This window comes from Schistocerca serialis, chromosome 2 (genome assembly GCF_023864345.2).
Source record: "Schistocerca serialis cubense isolate TAMUIC-IGC-003099 chromosome 2, iqSchSeri2.2, whole genome shotgun sequence".
In the NCBI taxonomy this organism is placed as follows: Eukaryota; Metazoa; Arthropoda; class Insecta; order Orthoptera; family Acrididae; genus Schistocerca; species Schistocerca serialis.
In genome coordinates, this window is record NC_064639.1 from 516,384,548 (window position 1) to 516,405,082 (window position 20,535).

The 20,535-nt window shown below is 37.5% G+C and overlaps 1 protein-coding gene across 2 annotated transcripts in view; it reads right to left on the bottom strand.

The window, feature by feature from the left end:
* The window catches only part of LOC126457485 (mitochondrial ribosome-associated GTPase 2), a 176,040-nt gene that overhangs the window by 39,218 nt on the left and 116,287 nt on the right, over positions 1-20,535 (bottom strand). For both annotated transcript variants that reach the window (XM_050093782.1, XM_050093783.1), the window contains exons 3-4: positions 19,479-19,625; positions 16,882-16,998 (exon numbers count right to left, since the gene is read on the bottom strand). In XM_050093782.1, the coding sequence (XP_049949739.1) occupies positions 16,882-16,998; positions 19,479-19,625 (264 nt within the window). The remainder of the gene's footprint in view (positions 1-16,881; positions 16,999-19,478; positions 19,626-20,535) is intronic.

Genomic DNA, 20,535 nt, shown 5'->3' on the forward strand with positions numbered 1-20,535 from the left:
CTGTAACCCGGAAGGTGTACACGATCAAAGGCAGAGCCACGTGTGAAAGCACCAACGTGATTTACCAACTGACCTGCCTACACTGTGAAGCTTTCTATGTGGGAATGACCAGCAACAAACTGTCCATTCGCATGAATGGACACAGGCAGACAGTGTTTGTTGGTAATGAGGATCACCCTGTTGCTAAACATGCCTTGGTGCATGGCCAGCACATCTTGGCACAGTGTTACACTGTCCGGGTTATCTGGATCCTTCCCACTAACACCAACCTGTCAGAACCCCGGAGATGGGAACTTGCCCTTCAGTATATCCTCTCTTCTCGTTACCCGCCAGGCCTCAATCTCCGCTAATTTCAATTTGCCGCCGATCATACCTCTCCTGTCTTTCAACAACATCTTTGCCTCTGTACTTCCGCCTCGACTGACATCTCTGCCCAAACTCTTTGCCTTTACAAATGTCTGCTTGTGTCTGTGTATGTGCAGATGGATATGTGTGTGTCTGCGAGTGTATACCCCTTTTTTCCCCCTAAGGTAAGTCTTTCCGCTCCCGGGATTGGAATGACTCCTTACCCTCTCCCTTAAAACCCACATCCTTCCGTCTTTCCCTCTCCTTCCCTCTTTCCTGATGAGGCAACAGTTTGTTGCGAAAGCTTGAATTTCATGTGTATGTTTGTGTTTGTTTGTGTGTCTATCGACCTGCCAGCACTTTCGTTCGGTAAGTCACATCATCTGTGTTTGGTAGCTTTCCCACATGTGTCATACCCCACAGAAGATGCAGTTGCAAGATCTGTCCAATACATCCATCCGGTACATCCTACTCTAGTCCTGTTCCAGGTCCCAATGCATTTCTCAACACCACAGTTTGCTGAGCACAGCTTCCATTGCCTGCAGCCTGAATTATCTCACTGGTGCCAGTGTCTCGTTCCTCCCCCCATGCATCTGCAGAGCTGCCACACATCAGGTGTATGTTTGTGCTTGTATTTGTACTCTATAGCTTTGAAAGAGGCTTTATCTGAAAGCTGCAAAGTCCTTGATCTTTTTTATGTGCCTTTTGGCGACTTAGGGCCTCTACTATTCATGGAGTTGTTACTTTTACTTTTTATGATAATTACAAAGAATTGTTGGACACAAAATAACACTAAGTACATTTCCAGTAAAGTTAAAATCCAAATGAAATTTTGATAGGTAGGACTTATTTATGTGCTGGAGTGTCACTATTATAAAATTCTCACTTATGTTAAGTGCAAGGACTTTAAAAAAGGCTTTTGGCTGGCTTTTGCCACATCTTATTCACACAGTACATACAATCTTTATTTTTTTCATGTGGGTTGCAATACTGCATTGTTTCACTTAACCATCCTAAAGTTGTGGAATACATTCCACTATGGTTGATTTTATGTGCAGATGAATTAACAGGAGGAGCAACATTTTGCTAAAAGATAAGTATCTATCATGTTACGGATGAAAATACTATGTGTACCTCCTGTCTAGGAACAGAGATGAAGAAGACAATCAGGTGCTATGGCAGATGAAGAAACTAACATGAGTGGCTGAGGAGGTAGAAGAGACCCCCCCCCCCTCTCCCCTCCAGTACAGTCCAAGTGGCACTGCCAGCACAAGCCCAATGCAGTGGCTATGCACTATCAAGCTGAATGTTTGCTGGCACAGACAAAATGCCATAACTGGTGTTATACACAAGGCAGCACAATATTAGCACATTATCTCTATCAAATATTATTATTATTTCTTTCTTTTCTCAGACGTTATGTCTGGTCAAAAATGGAAAGTGACACGGATCTTGATCAAGCGTGACTTCCTTTTAACTGTACGGTATATGTTATATTGCATTTAGGAACTTTCGGGTAATTGAACATGTATCAATAATTACGGATTTCTGTAGTTGTATATATAAGTTTGGATGTAGCTGTATTGCATTGATGTACTGGTGGATATTGTGTGGTATGACCCCTGTAGTTGATAGTATAATTGGTATAATGTCAACTTTATCCTGATGCCACAAGTCCTTGACTTCCTCAGCCAGTTGGATGTATTTTTTAATTTTTTCTCCTGTTTTCTTTTGCATATTTGTTGTATTGGGTATGGATATTTCGATTAGTTGTGTTAATTTCTTCTTTTTATTGGTGAGTATGATGACAGGTTTGTTATGTGGTGTTGTTTTATCTGTTATAATGGTTCTGTTCCAGTATAATTTGTATTCATCATTCTCCAGTACATCTTGTGGTGCATACTTGTATGTGGGAACATGTTGTTTTATAAGTTTATGTTGTAAGGCAAGCTGTTGATGTATTATTTTTGCTACATTGTCATGTCTTCTGGGGTATTCCGTATTTGCTAGTATTGTACATCCGCTTGTGATGTGATCTACTGTTTCTATTTGTTGTTTGCAAAGTCTGCATTTATCTGTTGTGGTATTGGGATCTTTAATAATATGCTTGCTGTAATATCTGGTGTTTGTTGTTTGATCCTGTATTGCAATCATGAATCCTTCCATCTCACTGTATATATTGCCTTTTCTTAGCCATGTGTTGGATGCGTCTTGATCGATGTGTGGCTGTGTTAGATGATACGGGTGCTTGCCATGTAGTGTTTTCTTTTTCCAATTTACTTTCTTCGTATCTGTTGATGTTATGTGATCTAAAGGGTTGTAGAGGTGGTTATGAAATTGTAGTGGTGTAGCCGATGTATTTATATGAGTGATTGCTTTGTGTATTTTGCTAGTTTCTGCTCGTTCTATAAAGAATTTTCTTAAAATTGTCTACCTGTCCATAATGTAGGTTTTTTATGTCGATAAATCCCCTTCCTCCTTCCTCTCTGCTTAATGTGAATCTTTCTGTTGCTGAATGTATGTGATGTATTCTATATTTGTGGCATTGTGATCGTGTAAGTGTGTTGAGTGCTTCTAGGTCTGTGTTACTCCATTTCACTACTCCAAATGAGTTGGTCAATATTGGTATAGCATAAGTATTTATAGCTTTTGTCTTGTTTCTTGCTGTCAATTCTGTTTTCAGTATTTTTGTTAGTCTTTGTCTATATTTTTCTTTTAGTTCTTCTTTAATATTTGTATTATCTATTCCTATTTTTTGTTTGTATCCTAGATATTTATAGGCATCTGTTTTTTCCATCGCTTCTATGCAGTCGCTGTGGTTATCCAATATGTAATCTTCTTGTTTAGTGTGTTTTCCCTTGACTATGCTATTTTTCTTACATTTGTATTTATATCATTGCTGAATACTTCTGTTATCTTTAGTAATTGGTTGAGTTGTTGATTTGTTGCTGCCAGTAGTTTTAGATCATCCATGTATAGCAAATGTGTGATTTTGTGTGGGTATGTTCCAGTAATATTGTATCCATAATTTGTATTATTTAGCATGTTGGATAGTGGGTTCAGGGCAAGGCAGAAGCAGAAAGGACTTAATGGGTCTCCTTGGTATATTCCATGCTTAATCTGTATTGTCTGTGATGTGATATTATTTGAATGTGTTTGGATATTAAGTGTGGTTTTCCAATTTTTCATTACTATGTTTAGGAACTGTATCAATTTAGGATCTACTTTGTATATTTCCAATATTTGTAGGAACCATGAGTGGGGTACACTATCAAAAACTTTTTGGTAATCAATGTATGCATAGTGTAGCGACCTTTGTTTAGTTTTAGCTTGATATGTCACCTCTGCATCTATTATCAGTTGCATTTTACATCCTCGTGCTCCTTTGCAGCAGCCTTTTTGTTCTTCATTTATAATTTTGTTCTGTGTTGTATGTGTCATTAATTTCTGTGTAATGACTGAAGTTAATATTTTGTATATTGTTGGTAGGCATGTTATGGGGCGATATTTAGCTGGGTTTGCTGTGTCTGCTTGATCTTTAGGTTTCAGATAAGTTATTCCATGTGTAAGTGTATCAGGGAATGTGTATGGGTCTGCAATGTAACTGTTAAATAATTTTGTTAGATGTGAATCTGTTGAGATGAACTTCTTTAGCCAGAAATTTGCTATTTTATCTTTTCCAGGGGCTTTCCAATTGTGAGTAGAATTAATTGCTTGGGTGACTTCATGTTGCAAAATTATCACTTCAGGCATTTGTGGTATCATCTTGTATGTGCCTGTTTCTGCTTGTATCCACCATGCATGCCTGTTATGTTGTACCGGGTTTGACCATATGTTGCTCCAGAAGTGTTCCATGTCTGTTATGTTTGGAGGAGTGTCTATTTTAATGTGTGTGTTACCTATTGTCTGGTAAAATTTCTTTTGGTTTGTGTTGAATGTTTGGTTTTGTTTCCTTCTATTTTCACTTTTTTTGTATCTTCTAAATCGTTTGGCCAATGCTTGTAATTTCTGCTTCTTTTCATCTAATTGCTCTATTGCTTCTTGTTGTGACATTTTACCTAACTTTTTTCATTTTTTGTCTGATATTTCATTTCTTAGAAATTGTGTTAGCTGTCCGATGTCTTTTCACAGTTTTTCTATTCTGATCTGTAGCCTGTGTTGCCACACTGGTTTTGTGGGTTTCTTCTGTGTGTTGGTTGGTTCTGATCTCTGCCTAGTGTGTATATTTAGTGTAGTGAGTGCTCCTATATAAACCAGTAGTTGTAACTCTTCCATAGTTGTGTTTTCATTTATTTTGTTGTGTATGATTGTGTTGATAGTTTTTATTGTTGTTTCGACTTGTGGGTTATTTGGCGGTCTATGCAAGAATGGTCTAATGTCTGTATTTGTGTCTTTGTATTCTATATATGTCAGTTGAAATTTTTCTTCTATATCTAACATGTGTGTCACTTCGTGTTCTATTTGTGCTTGTTCTGGTGGCTGTCTTAAGATGTCGTTTTCCTCTGATTGTTTAATTGATGCGTATTGTTCTTTGTTTGTTTGCTCTGGGATGTTTTAGTCCATTACTGTATTTTCTTCTTCTTCTGATTGCACATTATTTTGTTCCAGTATTTGTTGTACTTGTTGTTTGATGTTTTCTAATTCTGACTGGGGTATCCTGTTATTTTTGATTATTACACGGATCTGATCAGCTAGTCGTTGTTCTGTTAAAAATTTTAATTCTGGGTATCTGGTAATAAATGTTGTGTATACTTGTGATCTGTATCCAGTTGTGTTGGTTCCTAGGTTTGTTGCTTGGTAATAACAGAACATGAGGTGTCGATTAACTTCATCTGACCATCTCATCCTCTGTCTTTGTTTTCCTTCTAGGGTGGTTGCAGGAAGCATATCCTGCAAAACACCTCTATTTGGATTTAAATCATTTTCCAGTTGGCTAGCACGCTAGCAGTGTCGTTACCATTGTGGGCGGGCATAGGGTTCAAGCGTCGTCCCCAACCATGACGGCGCTTGTCCAAGGCTTCTTTAGTTCTGTCCTGAACCAACTAAACACACTAAAAGGGGGGTTAGCCCTATTAGTGGTTTGTTCTTTTCGTCGCCTTTTACGACTGGCAGAACATACCGGAGGCCTATTCTTTTCCTGGGCCTCCACGGGTGGTATTATTATTATTATTATTATTATTATTATTATTATTATTATTGATGCAATATCTTTATAGTCTTGCTTTTAAAATTAGTATACTGGCCTTTACACACTCCAATTATGCAATCTGACACTAATTATTCAATTTATTTCTGGATTCATTTACAAAATAGTGATATAACTTGGTGAAGATTCTTCTTTTGTCAAGAAAGTTTGTAAACTCTTTTGTTTTGTAAACTCTTTGGTATATTGTTAGTAGCACAGAATGTAGGGTGTGGCGGGCATGCCTCTGATGGAATCAGACATGTTTTTATGTTTGGCAATAACAATGTAAATTTCTGTTTTATGGAAGTGGGGATTGTAAAGTCAGTGTGACATAGAAGAATGGGATAAAATAAAAAAAAACTCGTAGAAACAGAGATTACTTCATCAGTTATCTAGTCAACTGGAAACCACAAAGTCAAAATTTCAGCCTCAAGAATCTACTCCTAGATGTGATGAACTGCAGCCAACGACGAGAAAGTGAAGTAGTAGGAGAAAAAATAATAATAAATAAATAAATTACTTGTACATCTTACTCCACTCGAAGCGTTTGAAACAAAGCAGTGATTTTGAAGAGATTAAAAATTTACTGGTGATGTACGGGAGTGTAAGATTTAATTGTGGACACCATCCAGGATCAGTTGACTGATAATTAAGTTTTGTCTGTTGCAGAAGAAGGAAGGACAGTTATTTGTGTCAATTGCAGTTTATGTGAAATCCAAATCATTCAAAGGAAGAAGACCAAAAGCTGCCTAACAAGGTCGTATCAACAGTGACGAGATACTATCAACAGTGATGGAATGGATGAACTGAAGGAGGACTTTATGACTACGAGAAGGGACATCAAAAAGAAAAGATAAGTACAAATAATTTGTGAAATAATTTTTTTTTTTTTTTTTTTTTTGTGGACTCGTGTTATTGCTAGGAAAATGAATAGAGATGAAGGTAGTAGTGATGAAGTGAAAGCTGTAGGACCCAGCTAGGACATATTTGAACCAAGTAAAAGTGTAGTCAGCAAAGAAACACTAAAAACTGATATTTTGCTGTTCATTTTGTCAAAATTAAATGTAAACAGAAGTCTCAAAACAATAGTAAAATGGACAGGGTACAATACAAAATAGACCATCTTTGTAATCAGGCTTCAGAGCTAAAAAATGGATTGTCAGGGGGATTAAAACGTGTGAATGAAAAAGTTGATGTCTTAGAAAATAAATTTATTGTTTTGGAAAATGAGTTAGTTGCCCAATCTGCACGACAGACAAAGAATGTTAATGATATCAGAGTTGAACAGAAGGCCTTTGTGAAAAAAAAAATGGAACAGAACTTTACTAGTTTAGATCAAAAATTTTTTAATGTTGAAAACAGTATGCAAGCTAATGTAAATGTTTTAGATCAAAAAAATTCAGTAGCTCAGGAAAACTGTATTCCAAAAAATCTGTATTCAAGCAATGGTATTGTGTGGTCCAACATTGCTATAAAAATTTTTCCATCAGACAATTCACATGCAGTGGATTTTCTGTATCACTGTAGAGATAGTTTTGTTTCATGCATGAGTGGCAATCAAAAAATTGAATTTGTTAGAAGATGTCTTGAAGTGAAGATCTGTCTTGGGTAATACTAAATTTAAGTCAGTGGCAAACATAACAAAGTTTTGAAAAAAGTTTTTTAAATAAATTTTGGTCAGAAGCTGAACAGGGGAGAATTAAAAAAAATGGCTCTTGTGCACTATGGGACTTAACTTCTGAGGTCATCAGTCACCTAGAACTTAGAACTACTTAAAGCTAACTAACCTAAGGACATAACACACATCCATGCCCAAGGCAGGATTCGAACCTGCGACTGTAGCGGTCGCGCGGTTCCAGACTGTAGCACCTAGAACCACTTGGGGAAAATTAAAAGTGAATTTCTGAATGGTCCTAATTATAGGAATAGGAACAGTACTCTGAAAGAGTTTCATAAGAATCAACTTAAGAAATTAACGCACCTTGACAAACCATTTGACGAAATGACATTCATTGAAGCACTCAAAAGGAGATTACCAGAAAGGCTGCAGTGGGATTTAGTACACGGACGATTGTCTTAAACAATTTTTATGATCTGTTGACAGGCTGCATAGAGATCACAATAGTAATAACTACAGAAATAATGGTAACTTCTATCAGAATCAAAATGGTAAAAGAAACAGAAATTTTGAACATCAGCAGAATTCGAATAATGGGGATAGCCAAGGGCAATTGAATAGGAGAAACAATCATAGTGGTAACTATTCAGGAAACGGCATTCCGCCTCAGTGAAGGTCCTCAGTTTTGGCACGAGGAAACACAACAAGTACAGGACCCCCAATTTACACTTACAATTGGACAATAGTAACAGTGTTAACAACATGGCACATGTATCTGAAGTTGAACAGAAGGAACATCTGATTTCTCATTTATGTTTTGACAAAAGTTTTGGGATACTATGTTTAATTATAGTGATGTAGGTGCTAATCACAAACCAGAATGTGAGAGTAATGAGCATTTTGATGTAGTATGTACTAATGATTTCTTCTCTTGATCAGAAAACAGTGTTAATGATGTATGTAAATCAGAGGATGACTGTATTGGATCTGAATTAGGTGGTATTTTTCATATAGATGTGAATGAGAGCCATGAAATAACTGAGATTGGTAAGTCTGAGACTGGTAGCTTATTGCAGATGAATGTAAGTAAGGTGTGTGACTTGTTACTGATGTTGTTGTTGAAGTAATTTTGGAAGAATATTATGATGATGATGATGAGTATCTGGTACTTGTGGAGTTTAAAAATAATGATGTTTCAGTGTTATTTGTGAATACAGGTAAGGTAACTGATTTATGTGATGATGTAAGTGAGAGTCATGGAATACCGGTCCAGTCAGAGCAGTTTTTCATTAACGTCATGCAGAGTAATGATCCAAACACTAAAGGCGAGGTATCTGTAAGCCCAGAGAATAAAACTGAAAACTGTATGAAATTTGTTTGGGACCAGATTGATGAGAACATAGATAAATGCGTTCTGGAATAAGTTAGCTGTGGTTAGCCAAAGTTTTTATACAAATTGGTGGAATGAAGTGAAAGAAGATCTAAGCAGGAATTGTACTTTTGACAGTAATATGTTTTGTGTTCCTTCTGTAATAAGTGATGTTAGTTGTTCTATGGAATCCATTCAGTGAGTTCAAACTTTACCTGACAACATGAGTAACCTAAATAATGCTGCAATACCAGTCAAGTTGATAAAGCCCTGCAAAAACAGTATGGACTGATGAAATAGTAAGTAATCTTTTACATGAACTGCCTAATAACAGAGACGGTGAGTCAGATACTGAATCTCCTTACACTAAGATCAAGACTGATCAGTGGGAAGGGAACTGTTTGACTGATACAGGTTGCCCGATTTGTGGTGCATCTGAACAATTTAGAAACGAGATCCAATATAGTAAGAATTTTGTGAAAATGCCCATTTCATGTGTAAAGATATGAAGAGCTACTGGTAAGCAAAGCAAATATGTAAGATGTCAAGTACTGTTAACTTTTAGCATAGATGCATAATGATACCTAATCTAGAAGAAAATATACACTATGTATGTAGATTTATAAAACTATAGAACTGAGTTTTATTTATCACGAATGTAGTGTGTAAGATGATGTAATTTTTAAAGTTCTATTTTATCCACTGACTGAGTTTAAATCTATTTGTAGATTCATAAAACTATATAATTGTGTTTTTTTGTATGTAAGATGATGTGATTTCTAAAGTTCAATCTTGTCCATTGAGTGAGTTAAAATCTATGATACACTATACAGTTATGTTCTGTAATAGATTTGTGCTTTAGAATTTGATACATATACGCCACAAGACTAAATGAGTAGAACCTTTTGCAATTTTGAAATGGGGCAATATTCATAATTTTTACTGCAAAAATTAGGAATAGTATCTTAGTGTATCTGTGTGTATCACCCTGTTATTCCATTTTTTTTAATTGCATTTAACTCTGTTCATTAATGTTTCATACGTGAGTGCTTTCTAATTTCACCTGATGTAAATCCTAAATAACTGATTTCGGAAAATGATCAGAGACAGCGTATCTTATGTGATGTGAAGAAGGTACTGAACAGCATATTTATTACACAAAACAATGTTTCAGTATTTGATGTGAATGCTAGACAGGAAGTTACCTATGCATTGAAGTGTGTGATGAGAACTCTTAGAAGGAAACTGAAAGATGTGGATGGATCCACTCCCTTCACTGCTTTATGGCTGTAACCTGCTGGACCAGTTGACTTAGAAGAGATCATAGGTGTTGGGTAATGTACTCGAGCATCTATCAACTACATCAGTGTTGTGTCTGAGATTTGTAATCTTAGCCAAGACTGCTAAAGACAGTGGTATTTCACAATTCATGTATGTTTTTTCAAGTAAGGTGATTGACTTTCTATTACATGGCTCTGTTTACCTGTATTTACCCTGAGTATTGCAATATTGTATCTGATTGGAACTTGAGTTGTGAGCAGACATGGTGAGTATTGCAGTATTGTAACTGATTGGAACTTGAGTTGTGAGCAGACATGGCCATCGCGACACTCTCTCTCTCTCTCTCTCTCTCTCTCTCTCTCTCTCTGTGTGTGTGTGTGTGTGTGTGTGTGTGTGTGTGTAACTTTAAATCAGTATGTATTTCTTTTAAATTGTAAATAAATCTTCTAGATCTCTACATATTTAGGTTAGTTTGTATGGACAGTTAGCAAATAGTGTGGAAGACATTTACTAGTTCAGACAATATATGTAACAAGACGTAAACGTGTCTGCTTTCATACACTGATTTTAGTCCTCAAGCTACTTGATTACGTCATCAATCAAAGCTATTTGTGGCTCTGTTTACCTGTATTTACCCTAAGTATTGCAATATTGTATCTGATTAGAACTTGAGTTGTGAACAGACTCATGCTTAACTCCATTTTGGAGAGCCATGGTCATCGCGACTCTGTGCGTGTGCGTGTGTGTGAGTGCACGCTGTCAATGAGAGCGTAGAACCATTGATTGATGCTAGGTGCTTCTTAAATTGCTCTTTGCATATGATTGAACTTATAGATATAATTGTGAACTTTATTCATTTTGTTGCGTCGAAACATTTTTTGCTGGTTGTATCTGGTATGGTTTGGATTCATGGGTCGGTCCCCACATCATAAACTTAGGCCCTAATATTTTTCCATTATTTTGTTCTGTCATGAATCAACATATCCTTAAGTACTCTGGTTTATGTGGCTGAGAGATTTTGCACTATATGTCGACTCACTGTTGAGTATATTCTTCTGGTCTGTACCCGTCATTGGGTTTCTCAATTTGGCTCACTCGTTGTACACTTAGGCCCTGAAATTTTTCTCTTCTCTTTTGAAGAGTTTTATGTTATGGATGTAAACTTACAATTTGTAGCTCTAGTAATTTACCTGGTCTCTGTAATTATATCATAGTTTAGTGTTGCAATGTTGTAGTTTTGATTTTTTACTATTTGTCTTGTGACAGTATGTTAAACAGATCTGAAAACCTGAATATGATATCCTGATATATGTATACATTATGACTTGTTTAGCAGATATTTTTGTTATGTTTTCTGTATATGTTATGTATCAGATATTTCTACACATCTGTATTCTAACTTTTTGCATCATTTTGTACACCGTTTGGCAAACCTTATGGTCTGTCACAAAATATTGTAAACACATTGTTTCCAAATTTTGTGAGAGGGGGATAGTGTAATGGGACATCCTCCCTCAACATTACCTTCCTTCTCTAGAAATAGCTGATACAAGGAATATTTTTGAATCTTGTGTAAGTGAACATTATCTCAGCTGTTTAACTAAATAAATTTCATTTGATTTTATGTGTGATGTGTTATACCTCAAGCTAAAATGTATAATAAGAAATTAACATGTTACAATCAATGTATACTCACTCCTTATGTACAGTTAAAATAACTCTTCCATTAGAAATATTTGAAATTACAAAATATCAGGCATACTTAAAATTCCTATTATTAATTATGCAATCTGATTATTCAATTTATTTCTGGATTCATTTACAAAATAGTGATATAATAACAGTTATCTAGTCACCTGGAACCCCTTGGTCAAAATTTCAGCCTCAAGAATCTACCTCTAGACGCGACAGACTGCAGCCAACGATGAGAAAATGAAGATACGTAAAAAAAAAAAAAAAAAAAAAAAAAAAAAAAAAAAAAAAAAAAAAAAAAAAAAAAAAGTTATTTGTACATCTTACTCCTCTTGAATCATTTGAAACAAAGCAATTATTTTGAAGAGACTAAAAATGTACTGGTGAAGGGTGGGAGGGTAAGATTATAACCACTACGCCCAATCCAGGGATGCAGAAGTTTGTTGTTTATACTCCAATGAAGGGGGTGACCAATCTTGTTGGAAGAGGAAATCCTTGGAATCAGCAGTCAGTTGTGAAAACAACCATAACTGCAAGAGGTGCCCGTCACAGTCTTCTCACAGAAGAAAAATGGCCCTTATAGCTTCGTGTGTGACATTCCATGGAAAACATTAACCTTCAGTGAATCTTGTTCATGCACCACAATTTCACGAGGATTTCCAGTACCCCACAGCCTCATATTGTGGTGAATAACATTCCCACATAAATGGAAGGTTACTTCACTGTTGAATATCAGCTTCAAGGCAAAATGATCATCCTCAAGTGTTTCCTACATTGTAATGTAAAAATTGAAGGTTGCAGAGATAATCCTCCAGTGTTAATTCTTGCTTGATGTGCAGGCAGTACAGTTTGAAATATGCCATTGCAAAATTTTCCACATAGTTTGCTCTGGTATTCCAAGAGTTTGGTTTGTGTAGATTGTTGATATTTCTAGACTCCGTACAAAATTTTCCCTCACCTTCTCTATGGCTGCAACTCTATCACTTGGTCGAATGACTCTTTTCTGTTTGGCAGAGACAACCAGTGTTCACAAACTCTCAATTACATGGTGGTTCTTGCCCACAGTTCCTTGTGAATGCATGCTACAGGTAAAAATCTCACATATTCCAAAACACAACAACCCTTATCTTACTTTGTTACCATTTTGTCAAGGAACTGACTCAATATGCCAACTGGTGGGCAAAATGCAAACTCAGTGAGTTTATGGCTCTTTTCATGCACCAGTCATATCTGTACATGGAAAAATTTGCAAAATAAAGAATTTTGTAAATGAATGAATCATTTATAGTAGCCTTGTATGTCAGGACTTGTTTTTTTATTTTCTAAAAATCACTGATCTTTACATGAATATTCCACACTTGAATAATAAGGAGTTCAGTTTATTATAGTAAATTCAATACATCACTAAAGTGGTCCAAATTCACTACTTGCTCAATAGACTTAGGAAAAAAAGGGGTCAAATTTTTCAATGTTCTGATTCTTGCCAACAGGTCTTCCTTAAATTGAAATGATGCCTTCATTCTTTCCCCTGCCTAGTTACTTTCATGCCAATTAAGTACCTGACCAATAACAACTGATGCATCTCAACAAGGCTTGGGCATTGTATTGTTGTTGATAAAGATACCAATGGTAAGGAACACCCAATCACATTACCATCAAAAACTTCAACTGCAGCTCAAATGAGGCACTTGCAATAACATAAGGCATCCAGAAGTTTCTTGACTTTCTGTAGGACACAAATTTTCGTTTACCAATGGACCACAAGTGACAGGAACCTGAAAGATTGTCAGTGCGGATGTGGATGTCAAGCCTACAGCACAATTCTGTTTTATCTTGTTACCTGTTACAATATGAAAATTTATTCAGTAAAATTTCTTGGAAAGATAATAAAAAATACTGATTACTGTATATGAAGAGAGTAACTGCTCTTGAAAGAACAGATACCATTGATGATGATGCAGCTTCTCTAGAATAAATGATAATTAACTGAAACTACGTAATGTACCTAATAGATATTTGCCCATCCACTCATTACTCATGCCCACTAAGGTGACAATTCCCCTAAGAGTTTGAGCAATCTGTGCGCATTCGCGTAGATGAAGGTTAATGGCCAGGTAGCCTTTAACTATAAATGAAGATAGCAACTGTTCTCGAAAGAACAGATACCATTGATGACCATGCAGCTTTTCTAGAATAAATGATAATTAATTGAAACTGCCATGTAAGCAGGAGATCCCGGGTTCGAGTCCCGGTTGGGACAAACATTTTCAGCTGTCCCCATCAAGGTATATCAACAACACCTGTCGGCAGCTGAGGGTTTCAATTAATTATCATTTACTGATTATTGTGTTAATCTTTGTGAAGCTTTGTGAGTAAATGTACAAATACCATTATCAGATGATCAGTTCAACTGAAATCTAAATAATGCTTTACTAAGTAATTATTACTACCATGATAAGATCTGTCCTGGAATATATTTCTTGCTCAAAAATTTTAGAAAATGATGTCAGGAGTAAAGTGGATTGGTAATTATTGCCATTACTCCTACTAATTTTCTTGTGAATGTGTTTAACAATTGTATATTTCAGTCTCTCTGTTGTAATTAATTGCAGATTTTTAGTGTTGTTCCCACTAAGGGAATTCTTGATTTTGTTTATGGTATAATTCCCCAAAGCTTCGAATGAATAAAAAAAAAATTTTTCTTCTAAAGTCTCAGAAATTTCTTTTGATTTAACTCTACATTACACTCTTGTCTACAGCAAAACAATCATTACTAAGGATTTATAAGTAAATCAGAATAACTCGGACAAAATCATGTATTAGTGCAGTAAATGGCAGTTTGTCTCAAATGTGAATTACAGCAAAGGGGGAAAATCTACAGTATTTGATTAAACCAATGCTAATAAGCACATGGGTTCAGTTACATCAAGCATTTATGTTCAGTTACACCAATTAAATGTTTGGGGTCGTTTTACAAAGAAATTTGATGTTAGATGAACACACAACATCGGCTGTTGGAGGACTGAATGGAAGACTATGATTTCTTGTCAACCTTCTGGAAAATGTCTCGTGTATACACAATGAGTTACAGATGGAACTCAACTAATATAAATGACTGGGTATAACAATTTGTAGGGATACAAAATGGAACAATTACATAATCTCACTTGTAGGTAAAGCAGGCTACAGACTGCACTTCATTGGTAGAGTGCTAGGGAAATGCAATCAGACTACAAAGGAGACTGCATACAAAACACTGGTGTGACTCTTACAAGGGGAGGCCGCCAATTGTGAAATTCAGATTCGATTCAACTGCACATAATAAAAGCTCATGGCCAGAGGTGTAATGTGGCAAAGCACCAAGATGCACTTCTCAGCCGCTGTCGAGAAAATCTCTCTCTACGATTAAGGTTTAAGTAGTTCTAAGTTCTAGGGGACTGATGACCACAGATGTTAAGTCCCATAGTGAACGTGCTGGAAAGTTAGGGCGACCGCGTACGGCAACCACAGAGGGCAACGCGCAGCTAGTGCAGCAGGTGATCCAACAGCGGCCTCGGGTTTCCGTTCGCCGTGTTGCAGCTGCGGTCCAAATGACGCCAATGTCCACGTATCGTCTCATGCGCCAGAGTTTACACCTCTATCCATACAAAATTCAAACGCGGCAACCCCTCAGCGCCGCTACCATTGCTGCACGAGAGACATTCGCTAACGATATAGTGCACAGGATTGATGACGGCGATATGCATGTGGGCAGCATTTGGTTTACTGACGAAGCTTATTTTTACCTAGACGGCTTCGTCAATAAACAGAACTGGCGCATATGGGGAACCAAAAAGCCCCATGTTGCAGTCCCATCGTCCCTGCATCCTCAAAAAGTACTGGTCTGGGCCGCCATTTCTTCCAAAGGAATCATTGGCCCATTTTTCAGATCCGAAACTATTACTGCATCACGCTATCTGAACTTCTTCGTGAATTTGTGGCAGTACAAACTGCCTTAGACGACACTGCGAACACCTCGTGGTTTATGCAAGATGGTGCCCGGTCACATCGCACGGCCGACGTCTTTAATTTCCTGAATGAATATTTCGATGATCGTGTGATTGCTTTGGGCTATCCGAAACATACAGGAGGCAGCGTGGATTGGCCTCCCTATTCGCCAGCCATGAACCCCTGTGACTTCTTTCTGTGGGGACACTTGAAAGACCAGGTGTACCGCCAGAATCCAGAAACAATTGAACAGCTGAAGCAGTACATCTCATCTGCATGTGAAGCCATTCCGCCAGACACGTTGTCAAAGGTTTCGGGTAATTTCATTCAGAGACTACGCCATATTATTGCTACGCATGGTGGATATGTGGAAAATATCGTACTATAGAGTTTCCCAGACCGCAGCGCCATCTGTTGTTGAAAATTGTAACTACTGTAATTTCGAAAGTTTGTCCGCCTGAATATGTTTGTTTGACCCATAGGAGAGTGTCACAAAGATGCTGAAAGAACTAAACTGGCAGATATGTGAAGACAGAGACAAACTATGTTGTGAAAGTTTACTTTGAAAGTTTCTAGAACTGGCTTCAACAGTTGAATCTAGGAATTTGCTACAGCCCCCTTACGTATTTCTCCTTAGGGTTCATGAAGACAACAGCAGAATGTCAGACTAATTATAGAATGCATAGAGGTGTATCAGCAATCATTCTTCCACCACTCCATTTGTGAGAGAAACAAGAAAAAGTCTTAATAACTGGTACAAGAAGACATACCCTCTGCAATGCACTTTGCTGTTGTTTATAGAGTATTAATTTAGATGTATAAATTGTAAATAAGAACTTCACATTTCTAGTTCACCAGTAATAATGGATGGGTTAGTTGGCATGGAAGAGTTACTGAGATGCTCATGGATATTAAACAGTAATCACTGAAAGAAAAGTAACATTCTAGTTATGAGAAGCTGTTGGGTAGATTGTGTGAATCTGTATCCAACAAAGTCTGTATATTTAATGTAATGACCATAAGAACTAGATCAGGAAGTTTACACTATGAATGGATGCCAGAAACATTTGTTTTTTCATAGCTCTGTTCAAGAATGAAATATTAAGGGTATTACAAAATATCCTTTGCCACACGTTGTACACCACTTAGCAAATCCTCAATTTACAAGGGCACAGAGCTTGTTCTTCTGCTTCTTTTTGTTATTATGAATGTCTTGGTCCTGCATAACATTATTACACTAAAACTTTAAAAAATTTATAACTTGTATGTTATTACAATTTACAAAAATATTCTTTATTGCAAAAACTATGAAGTTCTACAGAACAAACTTCATTAGAGGATGAATTTTTTCAAGGCTAAATTGATTAACATTTATTATTTATAAAAATTGCAATACATACGTACCTGAATTACTAAATGGTCAGCATTTTTTCCATTGCAATCTTTGTTATATCCTTTCTCACCATCCTCTGCTTTGAGAACTGATTGAATATGGCCTAAGTTGTTTACACTTGATGAAGCCTGCCAAGGAGAAAGTTCAGATCTGAATTCATCTAAAAGAGCAATTCACTATACTGAATTGTCACTAATGCACCTTTGCACAGACAGAAAAATAATGCATTGATGGACAACAAAGGAGTGAAGTAACAAGCTCTCTCTCTCTCTCTCTCTCTCTCTCTCTCTCTCTCTCTCTCTCTATCTATCTATGACACACACACACACACACACACACGCACACACACACACACACACACATTGTGTTGAGGCATTTGACTACTGCCACCTTTTCAAAAACATAATCAGGGTACTGCTATTAAAAAAACTACCATACTGGAAGTAGCGAGTGATCAAAAAGTCAATATAAATTTGGAAACTGAGTAAATCACAGAATAATGTAGATAGAGAAGTACAAATTGACACACATGCTTGGAATGACATGGGGTTTTATTAGAACCAAAAAAATACAAAAGTTCAAAAAATGTCCAACAGATGGCACTTCATCAGATCATAATAGCAATAATTAGCATAACAAAGTACGACAAAGCAAAGATGATGTTCTTTACAGGAAATGCTCAATATGTCCACCATCATTCCTCAACAATAGCTGTAGTCGAGGAATAATGTTGTGGACAGTACTGTAAAGCATGTCCGGAGTTATGGTGGGGCATTGGCATCGGATGTTGTCTCAGCATCCCTAGAGATGTCGGTCGATCACGATACACTTGCGACTTCAGGTAACCCCAAAGCCAATAATCACATGGACTGAGGTCTGGGGACCTGGGAGGCCAAGCATGACGAAAGTGGCGGCTGAGCACACGATCATCACCAAACGACGCACGCAACAGATCTTTCATGCATCTAGCAATATAGGGTGGAGTGCCATCCTGCATAAACATCGTACATTCCAGCAGGTGTTTATCAGCCTGGCTGGGGATGATGCGATTCTGTAACATATCGGCGTATCTCTCACCCATCACGGTACCAGTTACAAAACCAGAAACACGCATTTCCTCGAAGAAAAAAGGCATGGTAATGGTAGATGTGGTAAATCCAACCCGTACCGTGACTTTCTTGTCATGCAATGGAGTTTCCACGACAGTTCTAGGATTTTTGGTAGCCCAAATTCTGCAGTTGTGGGTGTGGACAGACCCTCGGAGCCTGAAATGAGCTTTGTCGGTCCACAACACATTACTCGATCAATTGTCATCTTCTGCCATCTTTTGAAATTCCCACACCGCAAATGCCCCGTGTTTCACTAAATTGCCAGGTAACAGTTCATGATGCCGATAGATTTTGTACGTACAGCATCGGAGGGTACGCCTAAGTGCCAACGAAACAATAGTGGATGGAATGCCGGTGCGATGTGTGATTGCACGAGCACTGACTTCCCCGTGCATAGACGAACCCGCTACAGTCTCCATTTCTTCCTGAACTGTCTCAGCAGCATTACGCCTTGTGCTCGGTTGGCCACTACGGGGTCTATCGTCTAAACAAACTGTGGCTTCAAACTTCGAAATCATTCTCGCTACAGCTGCATTTGTCAACAGACCTTTGCCCATTCGAATCCCCTTCCTATGGCGATAGGATCGTAATGCTGAACTAGCACATTCCCCATTCTGATAATACAGCTTCACTTTTTTTTTTTTTTTTTTTTTTTTTTTAAATATGGAAAACCATGTCATTCCAAGCATTTGTGTCAATTGTTACATCTCTATCTACATTATTCCGTGGTTTATTAAGTTTTCAAATTTATACTGACTTTTTGATCACCCGGTAATGCCAGACTGAAACTTACACCTAGTCTAATTAGGTTAAGGCAGAATACATATGATCTTGACCATACATATACAGAAATGAAACTACATTTATTCAAGAAAAGTATGATCAAGCAAGAAGAACCTTTAAATCAGACCTCCTGCACTTCAAGAAACAGATCAAGAATGATGCAATAGAGTATTCAGCCAACATGGGTAGAACAGGCTAGAGACCAATCAATAAACATCATAAAACAAACAGCAAGGTGTGAAGTGAACCAATCAGCATTAGGGATGGCCACTTAGAGAAAGATCTAACTGTAATATATAATTTATTCAATATGCACTTTTTCTCTCCTTTTCATCAACCCCCCAATTACAGGTCTATAGACTGAGACACCAAATAATATGTGTAGGGCTAAAATTAGTGGAGGTGAATCAACAAGAGATAAGAACTTAAGCCAAATACTCAATTGGATGGGATGGTCTCTCAAGTATGGTGGTAAAGAAATGTGCCAATGAAATTACTAAACCCTTTATCTATCTTATTAACTGCAATATTAGTGAAAATATAGATCCAAATGCCTTAAAATACATGTAATGTAGCCCCACACATTTATACAGAGAGAGAGAGAGAGAGAGAGAGAGAGAGAGAGAGAGATAAACTGACTCAGATTAAGTTTCTAGACATCTGTACATACATTCCTGTATAAAGGTTTTAAGCCTGTCTGACTACCACCACCTTACCTGAAAAATAACGTGACCGCCATTTCCCCCGTCTCCTCCATCTGGACCCGCTTCTGCATTACTCCAAAGGCGAAGAAAGGATATTGCCCCGTCTCCACCTTTGCCTCCAACAGTTCTCACAACTTTGGCATCTACAAATTGCTGCAACTATGAACAATATTAACAATTATTGTTTATTGAAGCAATTAGTGACAGTCTTCAGCATTTACAGGAGTAGTACATAAAAATATATACAGTTGTACAATATTTATGGTAAAAGGTAAAAAAAGGATAGGTTAAAAAAAGTCAAACAATGGAAACTGCAGGTAGGAATATCAACAATGTAGGAAAAGATAGATTGCTACTTACCATAAAAAAAGATGTTAAGCTGAAGATAGGCACAATTAAAAGACACACACAGAAAGTTTTCAGCCATGGCCTTCATTGGAAAAAGAGAAACACATGCAATTCAAACACGAGCAAGCACATCTCATGCACACATTACCACCAACTCCAGCAGCTTGGGCCAGAATGCAACTATCATGTGGGATGCAATGAGCAATCTGCAGGATGGGGAGAGAGACGAACACTATCTGGCGGAGTGTGCAGGACTGCAATCCCAACACAGGGAGCGGCAGCAGGTAGTGAGCCAGAGAAGTGGAGAAAAAATTAGCAAAAAAGGAGAGGAGTGGAGAAAGATGGGCAGGCATGTTGCAGAGGGCAGCTAACAAACAGGGTGGAATACTTAAATGGGGAGGAGATGATAGGACAGAGGGGCTGGAAACTGTTGGGTGGAAGGTGTAGGGACAGTATGTTACTATAGGTTGCAGCCCGGATAATTACAGAAGTGGAGAACGTGTTGTAAGGATAACTCAGATCTCCGCAGTTCAGAAAAGCTGGGGGTGGAGGGGGGGATACAGATGGTGCAGGTAGTGAAGTAGCCATTGAAATCAAGCATTTTATGTTCAGCTACATGTTGTGTCACAGGATGGTTTACTTTGCTCTTGGGCACAGTTTGGTGGTTGCCATTCATCCTGGTGGACAGCTGGTTGGTACTCGTACCAATATAAAATCCTGT